We start from the raw sequence: 19,023 nt of genomic DNA, 5'->3' as shown, positions 1-19,023 counted from the left end.
ACCTTTCTATATTCTTTAAACTCGGGAAACATTCATCCGGTTATAAGGAAATGGGAACATGATTTGTGCACAGAATATATTGACGATGACTGGAGACAAGCAATAGAATGTGTTAGGTCACTGTGTATGTGTAACAGTTTAAGAGAAACCCAATACAAAATTCTTTATAGGCTACATATTACTCCATTAGTTTGCAACAAAAATAAATAATCAATACTCTCCAATCTGTATTAAATGCAACATAAAGATGTTGGTACATATATCCATTGATTCTGGGACTTTTGCAATTACAAACTTTTGAAGTAAGATACCTAAAAAACTGAGTAAGTTATTGAAGGCCGCTATTCAGAAAGACCCGGGTTTTTTCGAGTCTTTACCCCAGAGGTGAGTCCCTAGACAGATCTGCTTACAAATTAGTTTTATTACTTGCCTAGAAGCGTGAGACAGTGGATTAAACATAAGCCACCCACCATTGGACAATGGAATAGAGAGATCTTTAGAATTCGGCCTTTAAAAAGATTAACGAGTCAAATCAAGGGTAATGATAACCATTTTGATAGACTATGGGCTCCCTTTTTGAATTCATTACCCCTCCCCTTAAGGGACTTAGTATGTAATTGAAAATATACACAGGAATAATCCCAAAATAAGAAATTTACAAACGAGAGAAGGCCATTCGGCCCATCAAGCTCGTTTGGGGAGAACTTAACTAATAGCTCAGAGTTGTTAAAATCTTATCTAGCTCTGATTTAAAGGAACCCAAGGTTTTAGCTTGCGCTACACTAATCTAACTACACACTGTGTAAAGAAGTGCTTCCGCAAGTCCATTTTAAAATGTTCTCCAGCTAATTTCCACTTATGGCCACAAGTTCTAGCATTTAAACTAATATTGAAATAGCCGTTTGGCAGAACAGCATCCAGACCTGTTAGAATCTTATATACCTGGATCATGTCCCCTGTTAGTCTCCTTTGCTCAAGGCTGAACAGATTCAGCTCAGCTAGCCTGATAAGACATTCCTCTAAGACCAGGAATCATTCTCGTGGCCCTCCACTGCACCTTTTCTAAGGCAGCAATGTCCTTCTTAAGGTATGGTGACCAAACCTGCACACAATATTTTAGGTGGGGTCTTACCAAGGAATTATATAAATGTAACATCACCTCCCTTGACTTAAACTTCACACGCCTAGAGATATAACACAACATTCTATTGACCTTTTTTATTGCTTCCCCACACTGGCGAGAGTGGGACATGGAAGCATCAACATACACACTGAGATCTTTCTCGTAATTAGCTACCTTTATTTCAGTGGAACCTATAAAATATCTGTACTTTATATTTCTGCTCCTTGCATGGATTACCTTACATTTATCTATGTTAAATTTCATCTGCCAGGTATCAGCCCAGTCGCTAATTAAATCCAGATCCCGTTGTATCCTCTCTGCTGCTAGATCAGTATCTGCTACACCATCCACCTTGGTGTCATCTGCAAATTTAACCAGTTTACTGTATGAATTGGTGTCAATATCATTAATGTAAATTAGGAACAATAGTGATCCTAAAATTGAACCATGCGGTACCCCTCTATGAACGCAGGCCCACTGTGACATTGTGCCTCTAATAACTACTCGCTGCTTCCTGTCAGTTAACCAGCTTTTGTTCCTAAAATCCCTGCAGGTTTGAGCTTAAGCAAGAGCCGTTTGTGGGGGACAACATCAAAGGCCTTCTGGAAATCTAAGTAGATCACATCATAAGCCTTTTTGTAATCAATTTCACTTTTAGCTTCCTCAAAGAACTCAAGCAGATTCGTTAAACAGGATCTACCTCTCCTAAATCCATGTTGGCTATCCCTCAGAATGTTATTTGCATCCAGGTAATCTACCATTTTCACTTGGATTATATCTTCCAGTATTTTTCCAGTAATGCTAGTTAAACTGATTGGCTTATAGTTTTCTGGATTACTTCTATCCTCTTTTTTGAATATGGGTGTTATATTAGCATTCTTCCAATCTGAAGGTACCACACCCGCAGATAAAGATTTCTGGAATATTAAAGTTAAAGGTTGGCTAATAATATCCCTCATCTCTTTTAAAACTATAGGAAGCTTTTAGAGCTCTTTTGGAGTTAAAATATTGGAGGAAACTTTTATTGTTATCCTTAGCCTCCAATACAATTTTTCTTTCTACATTCCTCTTGGACAGTCTAATGTTATTTTTTAACTCAACCTGTAGACCTAGATACTCCTGCTTAATTTTGAAATCATTAGTTATTTTCCATTTGTGGAACAGAGCCCTTTTCCTCCTGACTTAATTCTTAATTTCCTTAGTGAACCACCTTGGTTGTAGTTTCCTAGATTTAGTTTTTCTGGAAACAGGTATGAAGTCCTCTTGCACTTGCAACAAGTGCAGGGCAGTGAAGGGCACACGACTGCTGTGCTGAACAAACTTCGGTGAGGGTGAAGACTATCGCTATAGAACAGAACAGTATTGTGATATTAGTCACCTTTGCGCTGTTATGCGTCCGAGTGATTTAAAACTGAGAACCATCTTCTGTGTCGCCATTGCCGTCTTTTTTGCATCTTCACAACAGCAACAGAAAGCAAAGATATCTTAACTTCAACATCTTGCTTCCCACAACTCATGGCACATCGAAAACTGGACATTCTTTCGCCGTGATGACTTTTTCACACTGCCCCCTGGTGGAAATCTTCCAGATTTACATAAATTACATGCGCAAGTATAATCAATATACTGTACAGCTTGCGATGCATACTTGTCATGTTGCACTCACGTCGCTTGAAGTACCTCATGACCCTAAGAAGTCTACCATCAACTGTATCCTGGCACTATAGAGTTTCATCGAGTGCAACCACAAATATTGGCTAGGTTTCTTTTCAGCCCTCAATTCAACCCCATGGGTCCTGCAGTCAACCCTAACACCCAGCTGCTTGGATGCACTACTCACAGAGAGATGGAGCACACCCCCAAATTCAGGAAAGCACAGGTTGAATGCTGTCTGTTGTACACATTAGGATAATTGGTGGAGACAATCAATAATCCCAAATTTCTTGTAGTGCACCTGGCAGACAACGTTGCCTAGCCTCTCAACACCACTATAGTAGTCAAGAAGTCTCCAATTCCTTAGGTGGCTGAGGAGGCCTACTTCTGGCTAACTCCAGGCACAACTTCATGGCCTACCTCAGAAGTGATTTTGGTCTTAGGAGGCCACATTTGTACAAGGCTTTAAACTCTTAAACCCTGAACAATGGTTTTGTAAGAGCAGCTAATCTTTGCATGGTCTAAGTATTGTCTGGATATCTGTGATCACAGTGAGCCTCCAATCTCAAAAAACAGGGTGCAAGGTTTATAACATTTTTTTCGCAAACAACAACAAAGAAAAGAAACTGCATCAACATAATAATTTATTCAAACAGTTGTGTAGGGGAATAATAAACTAAGGAAAAATTTTGGGATCTTTTTCTGATCATGTGTGAGAGTAAAATAAGTTTTTTTCCATGAAGTCCTAATAGGGTTCCATTTTAGAAACTGCTTAAAAAAGTCTTTCATGAAATATGACAGCACAGGCTTCTGAGTGGTTTTGTGGTATCATAGAAATTGAACGATATAATGAAGTTATCAGAAATGCTTAAATCCAAAAAATAACTGTAAAACACTGAATCCTGAAAAATACAAAGGTAAGGAAAATTATTATTTTCTATCTTCTTTTGTATCGTGGCATTCAAGTTTCATATGAATTAAATTATGATGAAATGATAGGTAATAATTCTGAGTTCAGGAAATACAGAGTATTGTTCAATGAATTATAAAAACTTCTTTGTATGTACAGATCTTATTCTGGATTTTTTTTACATGCCATCTACAAATATACATGAAATATATAAAAAGACATGACTGAACAATTTTATGATTATCCTTTACATTTTTACAGAAAAATTAGAAAAATCACAGAACACAGAAAGTAGTCTGAAACAGTTGCCATGCGAAATAAACAGTTATGGCTTTACGAAGCTACATTAGTACGTGTTAGTATCAATCGTACATGTTTGTGTTTTAATATATAGTACAAATTAAAAAGTGCTGCCTTAATAATTATTTCTTTTTATTTTACCATTTTTTCCAAATTTTGAGCAGACAGGGCTACATTTCACTGACCAAATTGACCAAATCCTCTGGCTAAAGGGCTTAATATTTGAATAAAATCCCACAGCAATAGATCAATACTGAGACCTTTTGAAATAATAGGTATATTTTACTACATGTTCCAATGAAGAAGGACGTTTTGGACACAATGTTCATCTTCATATTTCATATTGGTAATACAATCCAGTTATATTTATGTAACATAGTATCACTTGCAGGCTGGCTGGCTCATGAGCTCGGATCGGACTGTCAGACTGCTTCCTTTGATAGTTGACTTCCGTTTTGATGTTGCTGTCATTTGTTGTCTCAATGCATGAATTCCTACACTCGAGAATCCATAGCATATTTTTTTCCAGCTGCTGTTCTTCCAAACTGATATATAGATCTGTTGTACTGCGAAGACCTGGCATCTGATAGAATAAAATAAAAAACACAGTATTAATTAGCAACATTACTGCATCGTATATATATATACACACTCACCTAAAGGATTATTAGGAACACCTGTTCAATTTCTCATTAATGCAATTATCTAATCAACCAATCACATGGCAGTTGCTTCAATGCATTTAGGGGTGTGGTCCTGGTCAAGACAATCTCCTGAACTCCAAACTGAATGTCAGAATGGGAAAGAAAGGTGATTTAAGCAATTTTGAGCGTGGCATGGTTGTTGGTGCCAGACGGGCCGGTCTGAGTATTTCACAATCTGCTCAGTTACTGGGATTTTCATGCACAACCATTTCTAGGGTTTACAAAGAATGGTGTGCAAAGGGAAAAACATCCAGTATGCGGCAGTCCTGTGGGCGAAAATGCCTTGTTGATGCTAGAGGTCAGAGGAGAATGGGCCGACTGATTCAAGCTGATAGAAGAGCAACTTTGACTGAAATAACCACTCGTTACAACCGAGGTATGCAACAAAGCATTTGTGAAGCCACAACACGCACAACCTTGAGGCGGATGGGCTACAACAGCAGAAGACCCCACCGGGTACCACTCATCTCCACTACAAATAGGAAAAAGAGGCTACAATTTGCACGAGCTCACCAAAATTGGACAGTTGAAGACTGGAAAAATGTTGCTTGGTCTGATGAGTCTCGATTTCCGTTGAGACATTCAAATGGTAGAGTCAGAATTTGGCGTAAACAGAATGAGAACATGGATCCATCATGCCTTGTTACCACTGTGCAGGCTGGTGGTGGTGGTGTAATGGTGTGGGGGATGTTTTCTTGGCACACTTTAGGCCCCTTATGGCCAATTGGGCATCGTTTAAATGCCACGACCTACCTGAGCATTGTTTCTGACCATGTCCATCCCTTTATGACCACCATGTACCCATCCTCTGATGGCTACTTCCAGCAGGATAATGCACCATGTCACAAAGCTCGAATCATTTCAAATTGGTTTCTTGAACATGACAATGAGTTCACTGTACTACAATGGCCCCCACAGTCACCAGATCTCAACCCAATAGAGCATCTTTGGGATGTGGTGGAACGGGAGCTTCGTGCCCTGGATGTGCATCCCACAAATCTCCATCAACTGCAAGATGCTATCCTATCAATATGGGCCAACATTTCTAAAGAATGCTTTCAGCACCTTGTTGAATCAATGCCACGTAGAATTAAGGCAGTTCTGAAGGTCAAACACCGTATTAGTATGGTGTTCCTAATAATCCTTTAGGTGAGTGTATATATTCTTGAAACAGAAACGTTTGTCCACGTATGGACAGGTTTCACAATCTCTGTGCCTAACTATTGAATTATATGAATAACAGTCAATGGTAGCATAACATTTAATACTTAAATATATCATAAAGGACAAATTTGGACATTTTAGCATATTAGACAAGACGTTACAAAACATATTTTAACTGATATTGGAATGATAAGTGTTATAGTTTATTAAACTATATCAAGGGATTACAGTTTATATTTTGGAGTTATGCCTTCTGCTGATGAGGACATGTCTAGTACTGTCTAGTAAATAGTTGTCAATATTTCTTCACCTTTACTGGATACAACCAGCAGTGGGCAGTATTTCAATTAAATATATTTAAAATACATATTGCAGTACTTTGGAGTATTTCGTGATTGTATTTTGCTGGACAAAAAAAATAATAAAATACTTTGAGAAATTGCCTTTTATGTATTTAAAATATTTAAAATTTCAAGAACCTTCACCAGGCTTACAGATATAGCCTATCATCATCTTTGGCTTGTAAATCACTGATACATCCTGTTGGGCCCAGCTTGCTCATTATCATTTTTCCATGATCAGTAGTCCAAGGAACATAAGAACATAAGAAATTTACAAATGAGAGGGGGCCATTCGGCCCATCAAGTTCGTTTGGGGAGAACTTAACTAATAGCTAAGAGTTGTTAAAATCTTATCTAGCTCTGATTTAAAGGAACCCAGGGTTTTAGCTTCCACTACATTAGCAGGAAGACTATTCCATACTCTAACTACACGCTGTGTAAAGAACTGTCGCGTCCGATGCGCGAACAAACGAGCAGGAAGCGGGGAAGCAGACGAAGGGAGCCGTGAACACAGGTAAATAGGGTTTTATTTGGATGCACGGAGAGCAGCACAGGACAAAACTAACATCAAACAGCTGGGAACAATCAGGGTAGTACACGTGGGTAATGAGGGGGCGTGGCACACACGAGGATCGGACGAGCCGAGCGTCACAAGAAGCTTCTTTGGTTTTTTGGTGCAAATTGCGAAGGTAAAGTACATAGTAAAATATACTATAAGATATTGTCCACTGAATGTCAGTATAGGACAGAAAAATAGAGTAATTAGCAAACAGCAATGCTGTGCTCTAGAACTTGTGAATTAATTTGTGAGCCTGTGTAAAAGAGAGAGCCAACTGGTGAACTTGGCATTGCGCGCCTCAGGGGAGGCGACAGACGAGATGAGACCAGGGACATGGGACCTGAAAAACAAGACCAAAACATCAACGAGGAACAGGGAACAGAACAGACACACAGAACAGGGACAGGAACAGTAAGACAGGACCTGACATAAAACAGGGAATGCAGACAGGCAGACCAGGAAAGGAGACAGAGGACACAGAGAACGGAGGAACAAAACGACCAGGAGTGAACAGAGGAGACACAGAGGGACGAGGAGCAGAAACAAGAGGGACAAAGGAAGGAGGCGGAGCAACAAAGGTGGGAGGACAATAGGGAGCCCAAGGGAGCCACCGCGGGCGACGGGCGGCAGCTGGAGGGGCCGCAGGCGACCGGGAGGAGGGAGCAGGAGGGGACCATGAAGGGGGCAAGGAGACAGGCCAAGGGACAAACGGAGGAGTCGAGGAGGGAGTTCGGACGGGAGCCCTATGCAGGTAAGGAGGGAGGCGGAGCCGTGGCAGGCGACAGTGCAGCCATAGCCGGCGAAGGCACAGCCGACCGACGAGTCGGAGGAGGGGGAGCCGGAGTCGACGTCGGGGAATCTGCAGGCAACCGATGAGGCGTCAGAGGTGAGACCGAGGACTATCGACGAAGCGTCGGAGGGGGACCCGCAGGTGACCGCTGAGCCAGAGCCAAAGGACCCACAGGCACCCCCCAAGCCCCAGCTAAGGAGAGCAAGGGTGAGCCAGGAGGCAGGGCAGGCGGGACCCAACCCCTGTGTCGGTTTCCCCTCCCCTTATGGGACACCGAAAGGCAGGGACCAGACCGTAATCCCCCGCGCTGGGGCGGTGTTAAAGGAGCTCTCCCCTTGGGGGGGGTCCATCAGGGAAATCCCCGAGGGGTCCCATTCAAGCTCCTTCTCTCCTTTTGTCCAGGAAGGAGGAGCAACGGTCAAGCAGTCTGAGACCTCCTCGGGGACTGGAATTGGGGTCCTGGGATCAAGTGCAGGAGGATTTGGAGCAGGGTTAGGGATTGGGACGGGTGGAGCCGAGGTCGGGCGCGGGCGGAGCCAGGGCATCAGGCGCGGGTGGAGCTGGGGCAAGAGCCGGACCAGCTGCAGGCGGAACCGGGGCAGGAGCCGTAGCAGCTGCAGGCGGAGCCGGAGGCAGGACCTCGGGCGACGCAGCAGGAACCTTGGAGGGCGGCAACGCAGCAGGAACCTCGGAGGTCGGCGACGCAGCAGGAACCTCGGGCGGAGCAGGAGGCGGGACTGCAGCAGGAACCTCGGAGGCAGCAGGAGGTGGGGCCGTAGCAGGCGCCGCAGACTCAGGGCCAGCAGGGGGCGCCTCAGCAACCGGAGCCTCGATGGGCAGGTCAGGAACATCCACTATGGCCACCAGGGTGCTCCTTTAAGAAACCTAGTAGTCTGCGGGATAGCGTCCCACACGTACTTGGCCCCCCTGTACGCCAGGCGTGCTACCCGGTCGTGGTAAGCTGCTAAAGGTGGCAGCTCTGTGGTAGCGATGCGGGCTTTTGATACTTGCAGGGGGGTTGCGGCAGTGATGTCCTGGGTGATCGGGGGTTCCCCAAGAGAAGCGGGGAAGAGAGAGGTGGATCCCAGGAAGATCGTCTGGTCTTCAGCTGGTCTCCTTTCCGCTTCTTTTTCTTCCTCCGAGTGGCTTGGGGCAGCAAAGCTAGAAGTGCGTCGGAGCTGGTAGACGTCGGGGCGGCATTTTCCTCGCTCGGCTTGGTAACCAGCCGGATCCGCCTTTCCGTTATGCGCTCCATCAGCCGGCGGAGGTTTTCGTGTACCTCGGGAATGAGGTATGCGTTTCTGGGCGGGGGTACCTCACTCAAGAGGGTCCCGCTCCGGCTGGCTAAGCTTAGCGCCACGGGGTCCTCCCGGACCTCGGGCTGTTTTAGCCAGTACACTACCTCTTGCAGCAGACCAAGACACTGGTTCTTCTTTGGTGCTTTGGTGCAAATTGCCAAGGTAAAGTATGTAGTAAAATATCAGATATTGTCCACTGAATGTCAGTATAGGACAGAAAAATAGAGTAATTAGCAAACAGCAATGCTGTGCTCTAGAACTTGTGAATTAATTTGTGAGCCTGCTAGTGGCTTGCTGGTTAGTTTCAATAGACATGCTCTGGCAGTGGCATCTTGTGGTTTGTCATATATGGGAGACTTCATTAGTGATGAATACTTTTGTTATTAAGGACAAAATTAATTTCTGTGAGCTAAAAGTTGGCATTTTTATAGCCACTTAGCCTGTGTAAAAGAGAGAGCCAACTTGTGAACTTGGCATTGCATATTAAATTCACGGTTCTGTTTTTTGTTTTGAGCATATATATATATATTTAAAAAAATGACTGTTTCATGTTTGGCACCCTACTGTAAGACAAACCAAGAAATCCATGCTTCATGATAACTAATTTAAGAAAGCATTGGTGTGTCTCCTTGCATGTACATACACGCACTAGCACCCTTGTCAGGCACTAATTATGTGTGCCGGAATTGCGATATCCCCCAAACCCCAACCTGCTGCTGCAGGTGCAGCCTATTGAGCTCTTTTCACGTTACTAATGTTAGAAAAGTCATTTTTCATTTTACAATTAACACTATAACACATGTAAATCACAAAATTGTTTTTCTATTTAAAGGAAAGGCAAGCTATATATTTTGTAAATATTACACATTACTAGGGCTGTGATGGTACAAGTACTCATTACTACCGTGTAATTGTACCATTACTATTAGGTATGTCACTATCACCAGTTCTGCGCCATAGGGGCTTTGGCAGGCAGCCTCGTTTTCAATTTGGTCGCCATTCCCCAGAGCACCAGGGTATCCCAATAGTTTTTGCCTTTTTGTTGTGTTATTTTTGTGTCTATTAGGGTAACCCGTTCTGATACCGTAAAACACACCTTCGGCCGGGGATTTCCATTCAAAACACGGTCATCTGACTTCCTGATAACTTCAAAATTTCCTCCCGATCTTACCGAAAATTTCACTCATTAAAACCTTCGTTGGGACAATAAAGGTAAGCAGAATTATTCTTCAAACTATGATAATTATATTTCTTAGTTAGTTTATTGTATTTAGGCGTATTTTGAGCAAAATTTATCGATCAGCAGTTCACTTTTTTGGATCTGCCGCAAGAGCCGGCCATGTTGTTTTGTGGTGAACAGTGCAGCAAGAGTTTCAGCATGGAATTTACAGCTTTAAAATGATAATTAAATAATTATTTGTTTTATTTTCAGTGTATCTGAGACTGTTAGGCAAGGAATACGCTTTCTAATGATACCTAGTTTATTAAAATCTGATAAACAATAACAGAGTTATGCTCATTTTTCTGAACACCATAAACAGGTCACAAAGTCAAGTATGGTTCTCTATTGTTTTATCTGTTAATAAGTGGACGTTAATAAGCCTTAATTGGCGTTACAAAATATCCTATAACTTTCTTGCCATTCATCACAGAAAGAAGTTCTTGGTATCATTGGAAAGATCTTATCAAGCCCTTTCTAATGGTGCTATTGTAAAAATCCAACAACTTTGTAATTTTTTGTGACATACCTATTACTATTTTCCATGTATTTTTGTTTTGTCAAATTACAAATTACTTGTGTATTAATTACTTTTTCTCACACCAGTATTTTGTTTTTGATTTAGTTACATTTGATGAACAAGTAGTTTGTACAAGATACCCATTTCTGGTTACAACTGACCACATAGGCCTTTATCAGAATACATACCTATCATATGTATATCAAATGGCTTGTCAAAGCATCTTTGTGGTGGCCATAAAGCTTCTTTGAAGATTTTCTCATACCATGTCTTTTTCAGACTCCAGCACATTAACCAAAAGTCCTTTAAAATTTTAAAGCTGACCAAACTGCTGCTGTCTAAAAATAGGAACCATGATATATTTCATAAAGTTTATACACCAGATATTCCCAATAATGTCATTGGTGGTTTCTACTGCATGAAGTGGTGACCAGTTGAAATCCAACCCCTTTCTTCACTCAGATGTACAGAACACAAAGTTGATATGTAGGGCTGGGAAAACTTATCATGTTGTCCTTAATAAACGCATGTGAAATCGATGTGTAACAGTCAATGTTTTTGAAAATTGGCAGCCGTAAATATTCTGTGCAATAACCCATTAGTCTGTGCTTCTTTCAATTTATCATAAAGAGTTATTATGCCAGCCCTACTCTTGTGACACAATTACAAAGCTGATCAAAGACATTGGAACAATGATAACTTATTTTTGGTCATAGTGTTTGTTTCAGGCTTGCCAAAGCTACTATATAATTCCTGTAATTACTTTTGTTCTCAATCCACACTTAGCACTGAAGTCACCTAATATGACTACACATGTAACATTAGTTACCTTATAAAAGTGCTTTCATTCATAATTCTTACTATTATTTTATACATTTCTTGTAAGTCAAAGTGCAGCCTGACACTCAGAACCCTGTATTGGATTACAGACAGTCCCCGGGTTAAGAACACCTGATTTACAGACAACTCGTTCTTAGACCTAGCCTGGCATAAAGCCTATTATATAAAAAATTTGGGTTAAATTTCTAATGGACTGCATTTATATAGTGCTTTTCTACTCTTATGAGTACTCAAAATGCTTTAGAATTTATGTCTCACATTCACATACCAGTGGTGGAGGCTGCTATGCAAGGCGCCAACCTGCACACTGGGAGCAATTTGGGGTTCATTGTCTTGTTCAAGGACACTTTGATGGGGTCAAGAGGAACCAGGGCTACGAACCTACAACCCTCCAGTTGCCAAACGATAGCACTACCTCCTGTGCCACCATCTTCCCCGGAAATACAATGGTTCATAATAACAAATGCATGCATGCACTACTTTGATGCTCATGAAAACATGAACTGTTTCAGCAGTTCGTTGGCTTGAGTTGCAGTCCAGTACCCTATTTAGTAACTTTTATTACTACTGTATAATTAATACTATATTGTAACAACTTGCCTACAAATTCAACTTAAAGACAGACATTAGTAACTTGGGGATTGCCTGTATAATAGAGACAATCATTCTGTTTCATTCTGATGGAGATTTTAACAATTTTACCTAGGTTCAGTCAACACATTACATATCACACAAGTGGTAAAAACACGATGGACAACTGCTACACCCATCTACGAGGGTGGCAGAAAGCCCTCCCCTGTTGAGCTTTTGGCAAATTGGGCCACATATACATATTGCTGTTTCAACTGTACAAATAGCAAATTGAACATGAATCACTAAGTGTGTGAAAAGCTGGTCCGAGGAAGTAGAGCTACAAAACTACAACAACAGAAAACTTTAACAAACTGTCTGATGTCATCACCAGCCACAACTGGATATACAGTGATGTCATACTTCCCTCAGTAAACATGCAGACATGATTTGCAAATAGTTTTATGGGGTGGGTTGTGGTTTAGTGATCAGAACATTTCCAGTTGGACCTTGAGCAAGGCTCTTCACTCCCAATTGCTCCAGGGGCGCAAACACAAATATCGACACCCAACCTTGCTTTCATCAGTATATACACTCACCTAAAGGATTATTAGGAACACCATACTAATACGGTGTTTGACCCCCTTTCGCCTTCAGAACTGCCTTAATTCTACGTGACATTAATTCAACAAGGTGCTGAAAGCATTCTTTAGAAATGTTGCCTCATATTGATAGGATAGCATCTTGCAGTTGATGGAGATTTGTGGGATGCACATCCAGGGCACGAAGCTCCCGTTCCACCACATCCCAAAGATGCTCTATTGGGTTGAGATCTGGTGACTGTGGGGGCCATTTTAGTACAGTGAACTCATTGTCATGTTCAAGAATCCAATTTGAAATGATTCGAGCTTTGTGACATGGTACATTATCCTGCTGGAAGTAGCCATCAGAGGATGGGTACATGGTGGTCATAAAGGGATGGACATGGTCAGAAACAATGCTCAGGTAGGCCGTGGCATTTAAACGATGCCCAATTGGCACTAAGGGGCCTAAAGTGTGCCAAGAAAACATCCCCCACACCATTACACCACCACCACCAGCCTGCACAGTGGTAACAAGGCATGATGGATCCATGTTCTCATTCTGTTTACACCAAATTCTGACTCTACCATTTGAATGTCTCAACAGAAATTGAGACTCATCAGATCAGGCAATATTTTTCCAGTCTTCAAATGTCCAATTTTGATGAGCTCGTGCAAATTGTAGCCTCTTTTTCATATTTGTAGTGGAGATGAGTGGTACCCGGTGGGGTCTTCTGCTGTTGTAGCCCATCTGCCTCAAGGTTGTGCGTGTTGTGGCTTCACAAATGCTTTGCTGCATACCTCGGTTGTAACGAGTGGTTATTTCAGTCAAAGTTGCTCTTCTATTAGCTTGAATCAGTCGGCCCATTCTCCTCTGACCTCTAGCATCAACAAGGCATTTTCGCCCACAGGACTGCCGCATACTGGATGTTTTTCCCTTTGCACACCATTCTTTGTAAACCCTAGAAATGGTTGTGCATGAAAATCCCAGTAACTGAGCAGATTGTGAAATACTCAGACCGGCCCGTCTGGCACCAACAACCATGCCACGCTCAAAATTGCTTAAATCACCTTTCTTTCCCATTCTGACATTCAGTTTGGAGTTCAGGAGATTGTCTTGACCAGGACCACACCCCTAAATGCATTGAAGCAACTGCCATGTGATTGGTTGATTAGATAATTGCATTAATGAGAAATTGAACAGGTGTTCCTAATAATCCTTTAGGTGAGTGTATGTCTGTGTGTTTCAAAGATGGGAAGATGATAGACAAAAAAACCATTTCCACATTGGGGATAAATAAAATATCGCTATTCTTTTCTATTGTATTCTATTCAATTCATAATTAAAATTGCATGTGATATGGATGCCTGTGAAGCTTACTATTTCTTTGCTCACTCTTCTGGCAGCAGTCGGTTTAAATGACAATACCTTGTTAATCCTTTAAATGCATTTTTAGGAAATTACTTTTATTGTATTGGGTGGTACTTTTGAAATGTTAATATTGAGTCAAATTGACAATACATTTCAAAGAGAAAGAAGTCTGGAAAAATGCTATAATCAATAGATTTTTACAGATGTAACTGAAATTGGAACTACTTACCTCTAAAAATGTACAGACAACATGTTAGTACAATGGAGGTCAGGAAGCATCCAGTGGAGCCAGCCATTCCAAGCCAACAGGACCAGCCAAACTCATAATGCATTCCTAAGTAAACATTCTTCAATACAAGTGTGGCTCTCTCTACATATACATCCACAGCATACCACACAGAGCCAATCATTCCTGGAATACCTGGCAAATATAATGCAGAAATCAATCTAAGGGCAGCATACAATCATTTTGTAAAAACATTGCTTTACCCAATAAAGCACATTATAAATCAGGGAGTGCTTGAATCAGGACCTTAATAAATGACATGAATAAAATTCTCTTTCCTGGATTTTCTTATACCTTCTGCTTATCTTCTCGACAAATTTGTTCCAACGATTACTTTTACAATTAAAACTATAAAACTGATACAGTGCAAGACCAAACTAGTTGATTATTATTATTACTATTATTAATATAATTATATTATTAATTATAATAATAATGACCTTGTTGATATTATTATTATAATTGTTGTTATTGTAGTTGTTGCTGATATTTATTTGCTTTTCTTACTATTGAAATTTCTGTCTTTGCTCTGTTTATAAGTATAGCAGGCATCCTACCTCCTAAACCAAATATGAAACCTGCAAAGTAGCATATCCTGAGCTTGATATGCGGTTCCTCCTTGAGCAGCTTTATGACGTCCAGGCCCAACACGAGGATTATGAGTGCAAAGCTGGCAAGGATGTCAGCTGTGATCATCAGAGCACGAGTCAGCACTATCTTCACTGCAAGAGACCACAAGATGGGCACTGCAGTACATCCTGTACTGATAAGCCTCGTAATCTTTGTGATTTAATGGTAGCATTTTTATTATGTTGGGGGACAAAATTATTTATCCGCATAATTTCTTAAATTGTTAATCAGTTGTTTATTTAATTATGGTAAATGGAGAGAATTATAAAATTTAGCCTTTAAAAAAAAAAAAACACAACCATCATCTGTATGTAACACACGATTTTCTAGTGTAATATCAAAAACAAGTGTTTGTTTGTTTGTTTGTGTGTGATTGTGCAGTGATGGCATATTAAGTTATAGATTTTCCCATGATACTGAAGGTCAGCCACACCTTTTCTTCAGTCAGATTTAGAGTTGTGAGTGCGTGGGCTGTCTTTAAAAAGTCCTTTTCCTTCTCCATTTAAGGAAGACTGGTAGGGAAAACGCAAAACTGCGCTTTGTGAATATAAGACAGCACAGGAGCACTAGAGCGGTTTTTGTATTCAGTATAATTTTTATTTGGGGAAAGCTAAATGATATAAGAACACTGTTGCTTGCATTCATAATTAAATGCAGAAGTGGAAATTTTGTGTTAACAATAACAATAGAAATAATGTGTTTTAAATTCAAAATTATTTCTTTGGAATTTTTATGTTCTTTTACATCCTTGAAGGAGTTCACCCCAAAATCAATAAACATGTTTCAGATATGCTGTATGGCTATTTATCCATCTTGATTGTTTGGCGAGAGTTGCCTCGTTTTAGAGATATTGGCTGTATAAATGTCAGTCTTGTCATGAATATAATGGGACTGAATGGCATTCTTTCTATGTTGATTAAAGTGCAAAAAAATACATTTGAAAAATTCAACAGTGTTACAGGTTGGTGTCTGGAATTTGGTAGAAAGAAAATAGTTCCTACATTAAATTATGCATTACAAGGTCTGTGGATTATTGTGAGTAACCAGGTCACAATTTCTGTTGAGACATTGCTGTTATTTTTTCATTATATTCTCAAGAAGACATTTCTACAGCCGATATCTCTAAAACTAGGCAACTCACACGAAGATGTATTAATAGCCCTACAGCATATCTGAAACATATGGGGGTTTTTTTTTGGGGGGGGGGGCTTTCAGTATTACATGAAATCAATAAACCATGAAAATCAATAATGTTATGTTGTTCTGACTAAAAATAAGTACAATGGGTCAAACAGCCAAAATGCCTTTGGGCTAAAGCAAACTATCCATCCATCCATCCATCTATCCATCCATCCATACATCTCCCAACTGCTTATCTTGGTCAGAGTCTTAGGGAGAAACAGACTATCCATTCTGTATTGAATTTGAGCTTATTGAGTCTATGTTAGTGCCCATTATGCCCCCTTCAAAAGTAACACTTCAAATTGCAGAGAGTAGTCTCCAAAACAACATAATATCTGGTCAGCTTTCTGTCTTTTGTCTATATTGAGTATTCTTCACCAATTCACATTCATCTGATCAAATCTGGGGTGCTCTGGTCAGTCTCTTATCTTTATCTTTGAAAATAATTTATGGTTAACTGGGTTTTTAAAGAGTAAAGTAAGTCAATTGATTGTAGTTTACTTAATAATCAACTTAATTATTAAGTATATTACATGTGCCATTATACTACATGGATTATTATCATAAAGTGAGAGTTAAGGACTTACATGGATGTTCTGCAAGTATAGTCTCATACTGGTCACATGTACGGATTCCATCCTGAGTATTGGTCACACACTCCCACCACAGGCCTCTGCACTTCTGACTGACCTGAAATACATAAATTGTTGGTTATGTATTGTATTTGTTGAGTTTGTCATGACTGATTAAACATTTTTCAGCTTACAAGCATACTAAAAAGAATATTTAGAATCAAATTAAACAGCGTTAGTACATTGAAACAATCATTAATGCTGTGGTAGTTACCTCTAGATCATCATCTGCATTGACCATCCAACAGTCAGTCCAAGTAGCCACAACAAGGAAGACGGTGGACACAAGTGCCAGACAGAATGCCATGAACTGAAGAACCACGATCATTCTAAACTCTGGAGGACTCCAAGAATAAAGCACCTTTTTATCAAATATTTAATTATAAATGTTTAATTTGCTTTAAATAGCAAAAGACATGGTATGATGGAGTATGATATTTACATAGATTTTCATGTAAATTAAGCCACATGTATGTGAACATTAATTCATAAATACAACACATTAATTTGCATGACCTAATATAATCACAGTTCGGTATGCATGTTTCTTCTGTTTAAATTGGATGGGACAAAGGATTACATAGGATTACAGCAAGATACTTAAAATTAAAGCTCCTGTTGTAAAATATTGATCAATGGATGGATCCATTGTTTGTAAGAATATCTCCTGTACAGGGCCAGGATGAGGCTGGAGGCAGCATAGGACATGAGGCAGGGGACACCCTGGATGACATGCCAGTCCATCGCAGGACACAAACTATGGACTACAATATGGACAACTTAGAAATGCCAGTTTGACTAAAGACTTATTTTAAGAGCTGGGGGAAACCCACAAAGATATGATAAGAGCATTTTAACTGTACACACAGAGTTAGATGCAGCCCCAGCTCTGGAGCTGCCATGCAGCAGTGCTATATACTGGGCCATAGTGCCATTAATTAAAAAATGTAAAAAACGTGTTTCATTTATTGAAATATTTCAAATAAATTAATTTTAAAAAGATATATATCACTCATGCTCAGTCACTATTCTACAATTCAAATGACTAACAAAAATTATTAATAACTTGTATAGACCAAAGGATTATCTATACAAAAATTGGTTTGTTAAGACTTAGCATTATCACTACTGGATCAACTGAAATTGAAATTGTAGCATATACCAATGACAGTTTCAACTATTGATTTTCAAGTTTAAGTCGAAAATTAACAATTTTAAATTATGTGAAAAATGTATTTTAGTCTTTATAGCGAAAAAATAAAATATTTTTAGAAAAAATAATGATGATTGTTGAGCTTTTTTTATGCTCCAAGATTTTTTGACAATCAATTTTAATTGTATTGATCTGGTATAATTAATGAGTAATAAGAAAAACAGTAGTACAATTCATTAAATTCACGTTTCCTCATAATGTCTAGGGTATATCAGCTTTACATGTTTTTAAGTCAATTAAGACTATTGTTAATCCTGTTGATTCTAGGAACTTATGTAAATAGCAATATTTACATGAATTCATAAAATCAATGTTCTATTCAGACAAAAGTTCATGTCAAACTCATTTTATTATATAAGGAAAAGTAAGCTTTAAGTATTAAATACAATCATATTTACCTCCACTTCGAGCAGGCAGGACTTATGTTTAGATTCTACATGAAGGTTTTCTGGTAGATAAACCAGATGTCTTGATGTACACATGAAGAGGGAGAAACAAACTGAGTGAAAAAACAGAATAGACAGGCTGGACCAAACCAGATGGAAGCATTGGAATGGGAAGCTTGTTATGAATAATTCAAGGGACCAATTAACTCTCCAAATAATTAACTTTAGCTTTTTCTGTTGACTATTTTGGGCCTGCTAATGCAAGTTGTGTATGCTTTGAATGCCTAATCCGAGGCTGCTGTCAAGAACAGTAATCACAATAACAGATGTTATTGCATGACAATAGATGTAAGCCAGCATTACCCTATCTGCTGTTTTAATACTTCTTAAACTTTTGCTTATCATCATTTGTTTTACAGCGTTGGAAGAAATTCTGTGAAAGTATTTAATGACTTATTGGCTACTGAAAATCCAAAGTTATTGGATAACAAAAAAGGATTAAAATGTATTTTCCTTTAATCCATCATCGGAAATATATCAGGTACATTTTAAATGTGTCATTATGTTGAAAACTATAGAAACAATGTTTTATATGTTTTGATAAAACTATATTATATATTTCACCTTTGTCATGTGTTCATTATTCCTAGACCATCATTGTACCTTATGGCTTGGTGGCTCAGATACTCTAAGATGCATGGTATAGAGGATAAAGTCAAACCAATTGCAACCAATTCAATCTCAACAAAC

General features: G+C 39.6%; 1 protein-coding gene across 2 annotated transcripts; it reads right to left on the bottom strand.

Moving 5' to 3' along the window:
- Positions 1–3,407: 3,407 nt before the first annotated feature.
- On the bottom strand, positions 3,408–18,555 carry LOC111838781 (claudin-16-like). 2 transcript variants are annotated; one of them, XM_072715763.1, is made up of 6 exons: positions 18,286–18,555; positions 16,889–17,010; positions 16,630–16,732; positions 14,788–14,952; positions 14,174–14,365; positions 3,408–4,569 (listed from the first exon to the last, which is right to left on the bottom strand). In XM_072715763.1, the coding sequence occupies exons 2-6, from the start codon at positions 17,000–17,002 to the stop codon at positions 4,481–4,483; spliced, it is 663 nt and encodes a 220-aa protein (XP_072571864.1). In that variant the 5' UTR covers positions 17,003–17,010; positions 18,286–18,555; the 3' UTR covers positions 3,408–4,480. The 2 variants fall into 2 exon arrangements, with proteins under 2 accessions (XP_072571864.1, XP_072571863.1); XM_072715762.1 differs by having other exon boundaries at positions 16,889–17,018; positions 18,286–18,553.
- Between the last annotated feature and the right edge of the window lie 468 nt (positions 18,556–19,023).

This window comes from Paramormyrops kingsleyae, chromosome 8 (assembly GCF_048594095.1).
Source record: "Paramormyrops kingsleyae isolate MSU_618 chromosome 8, PKINGS_0.4, whole genome shotgun sequence".
Classification (NCBI taxonomy): Eukaryota; Metazoa; Chordata; class Actinopteri; order Osteoglossiformes; family Mormyridae; genus Paramormyrops; species Paramormyrops kingsleyae.
The sequence above is the reverse complement of the archived record's forward strand: the minus strand, read 5'-3'. Positions and strand labels throughout refer to the sequence as shown.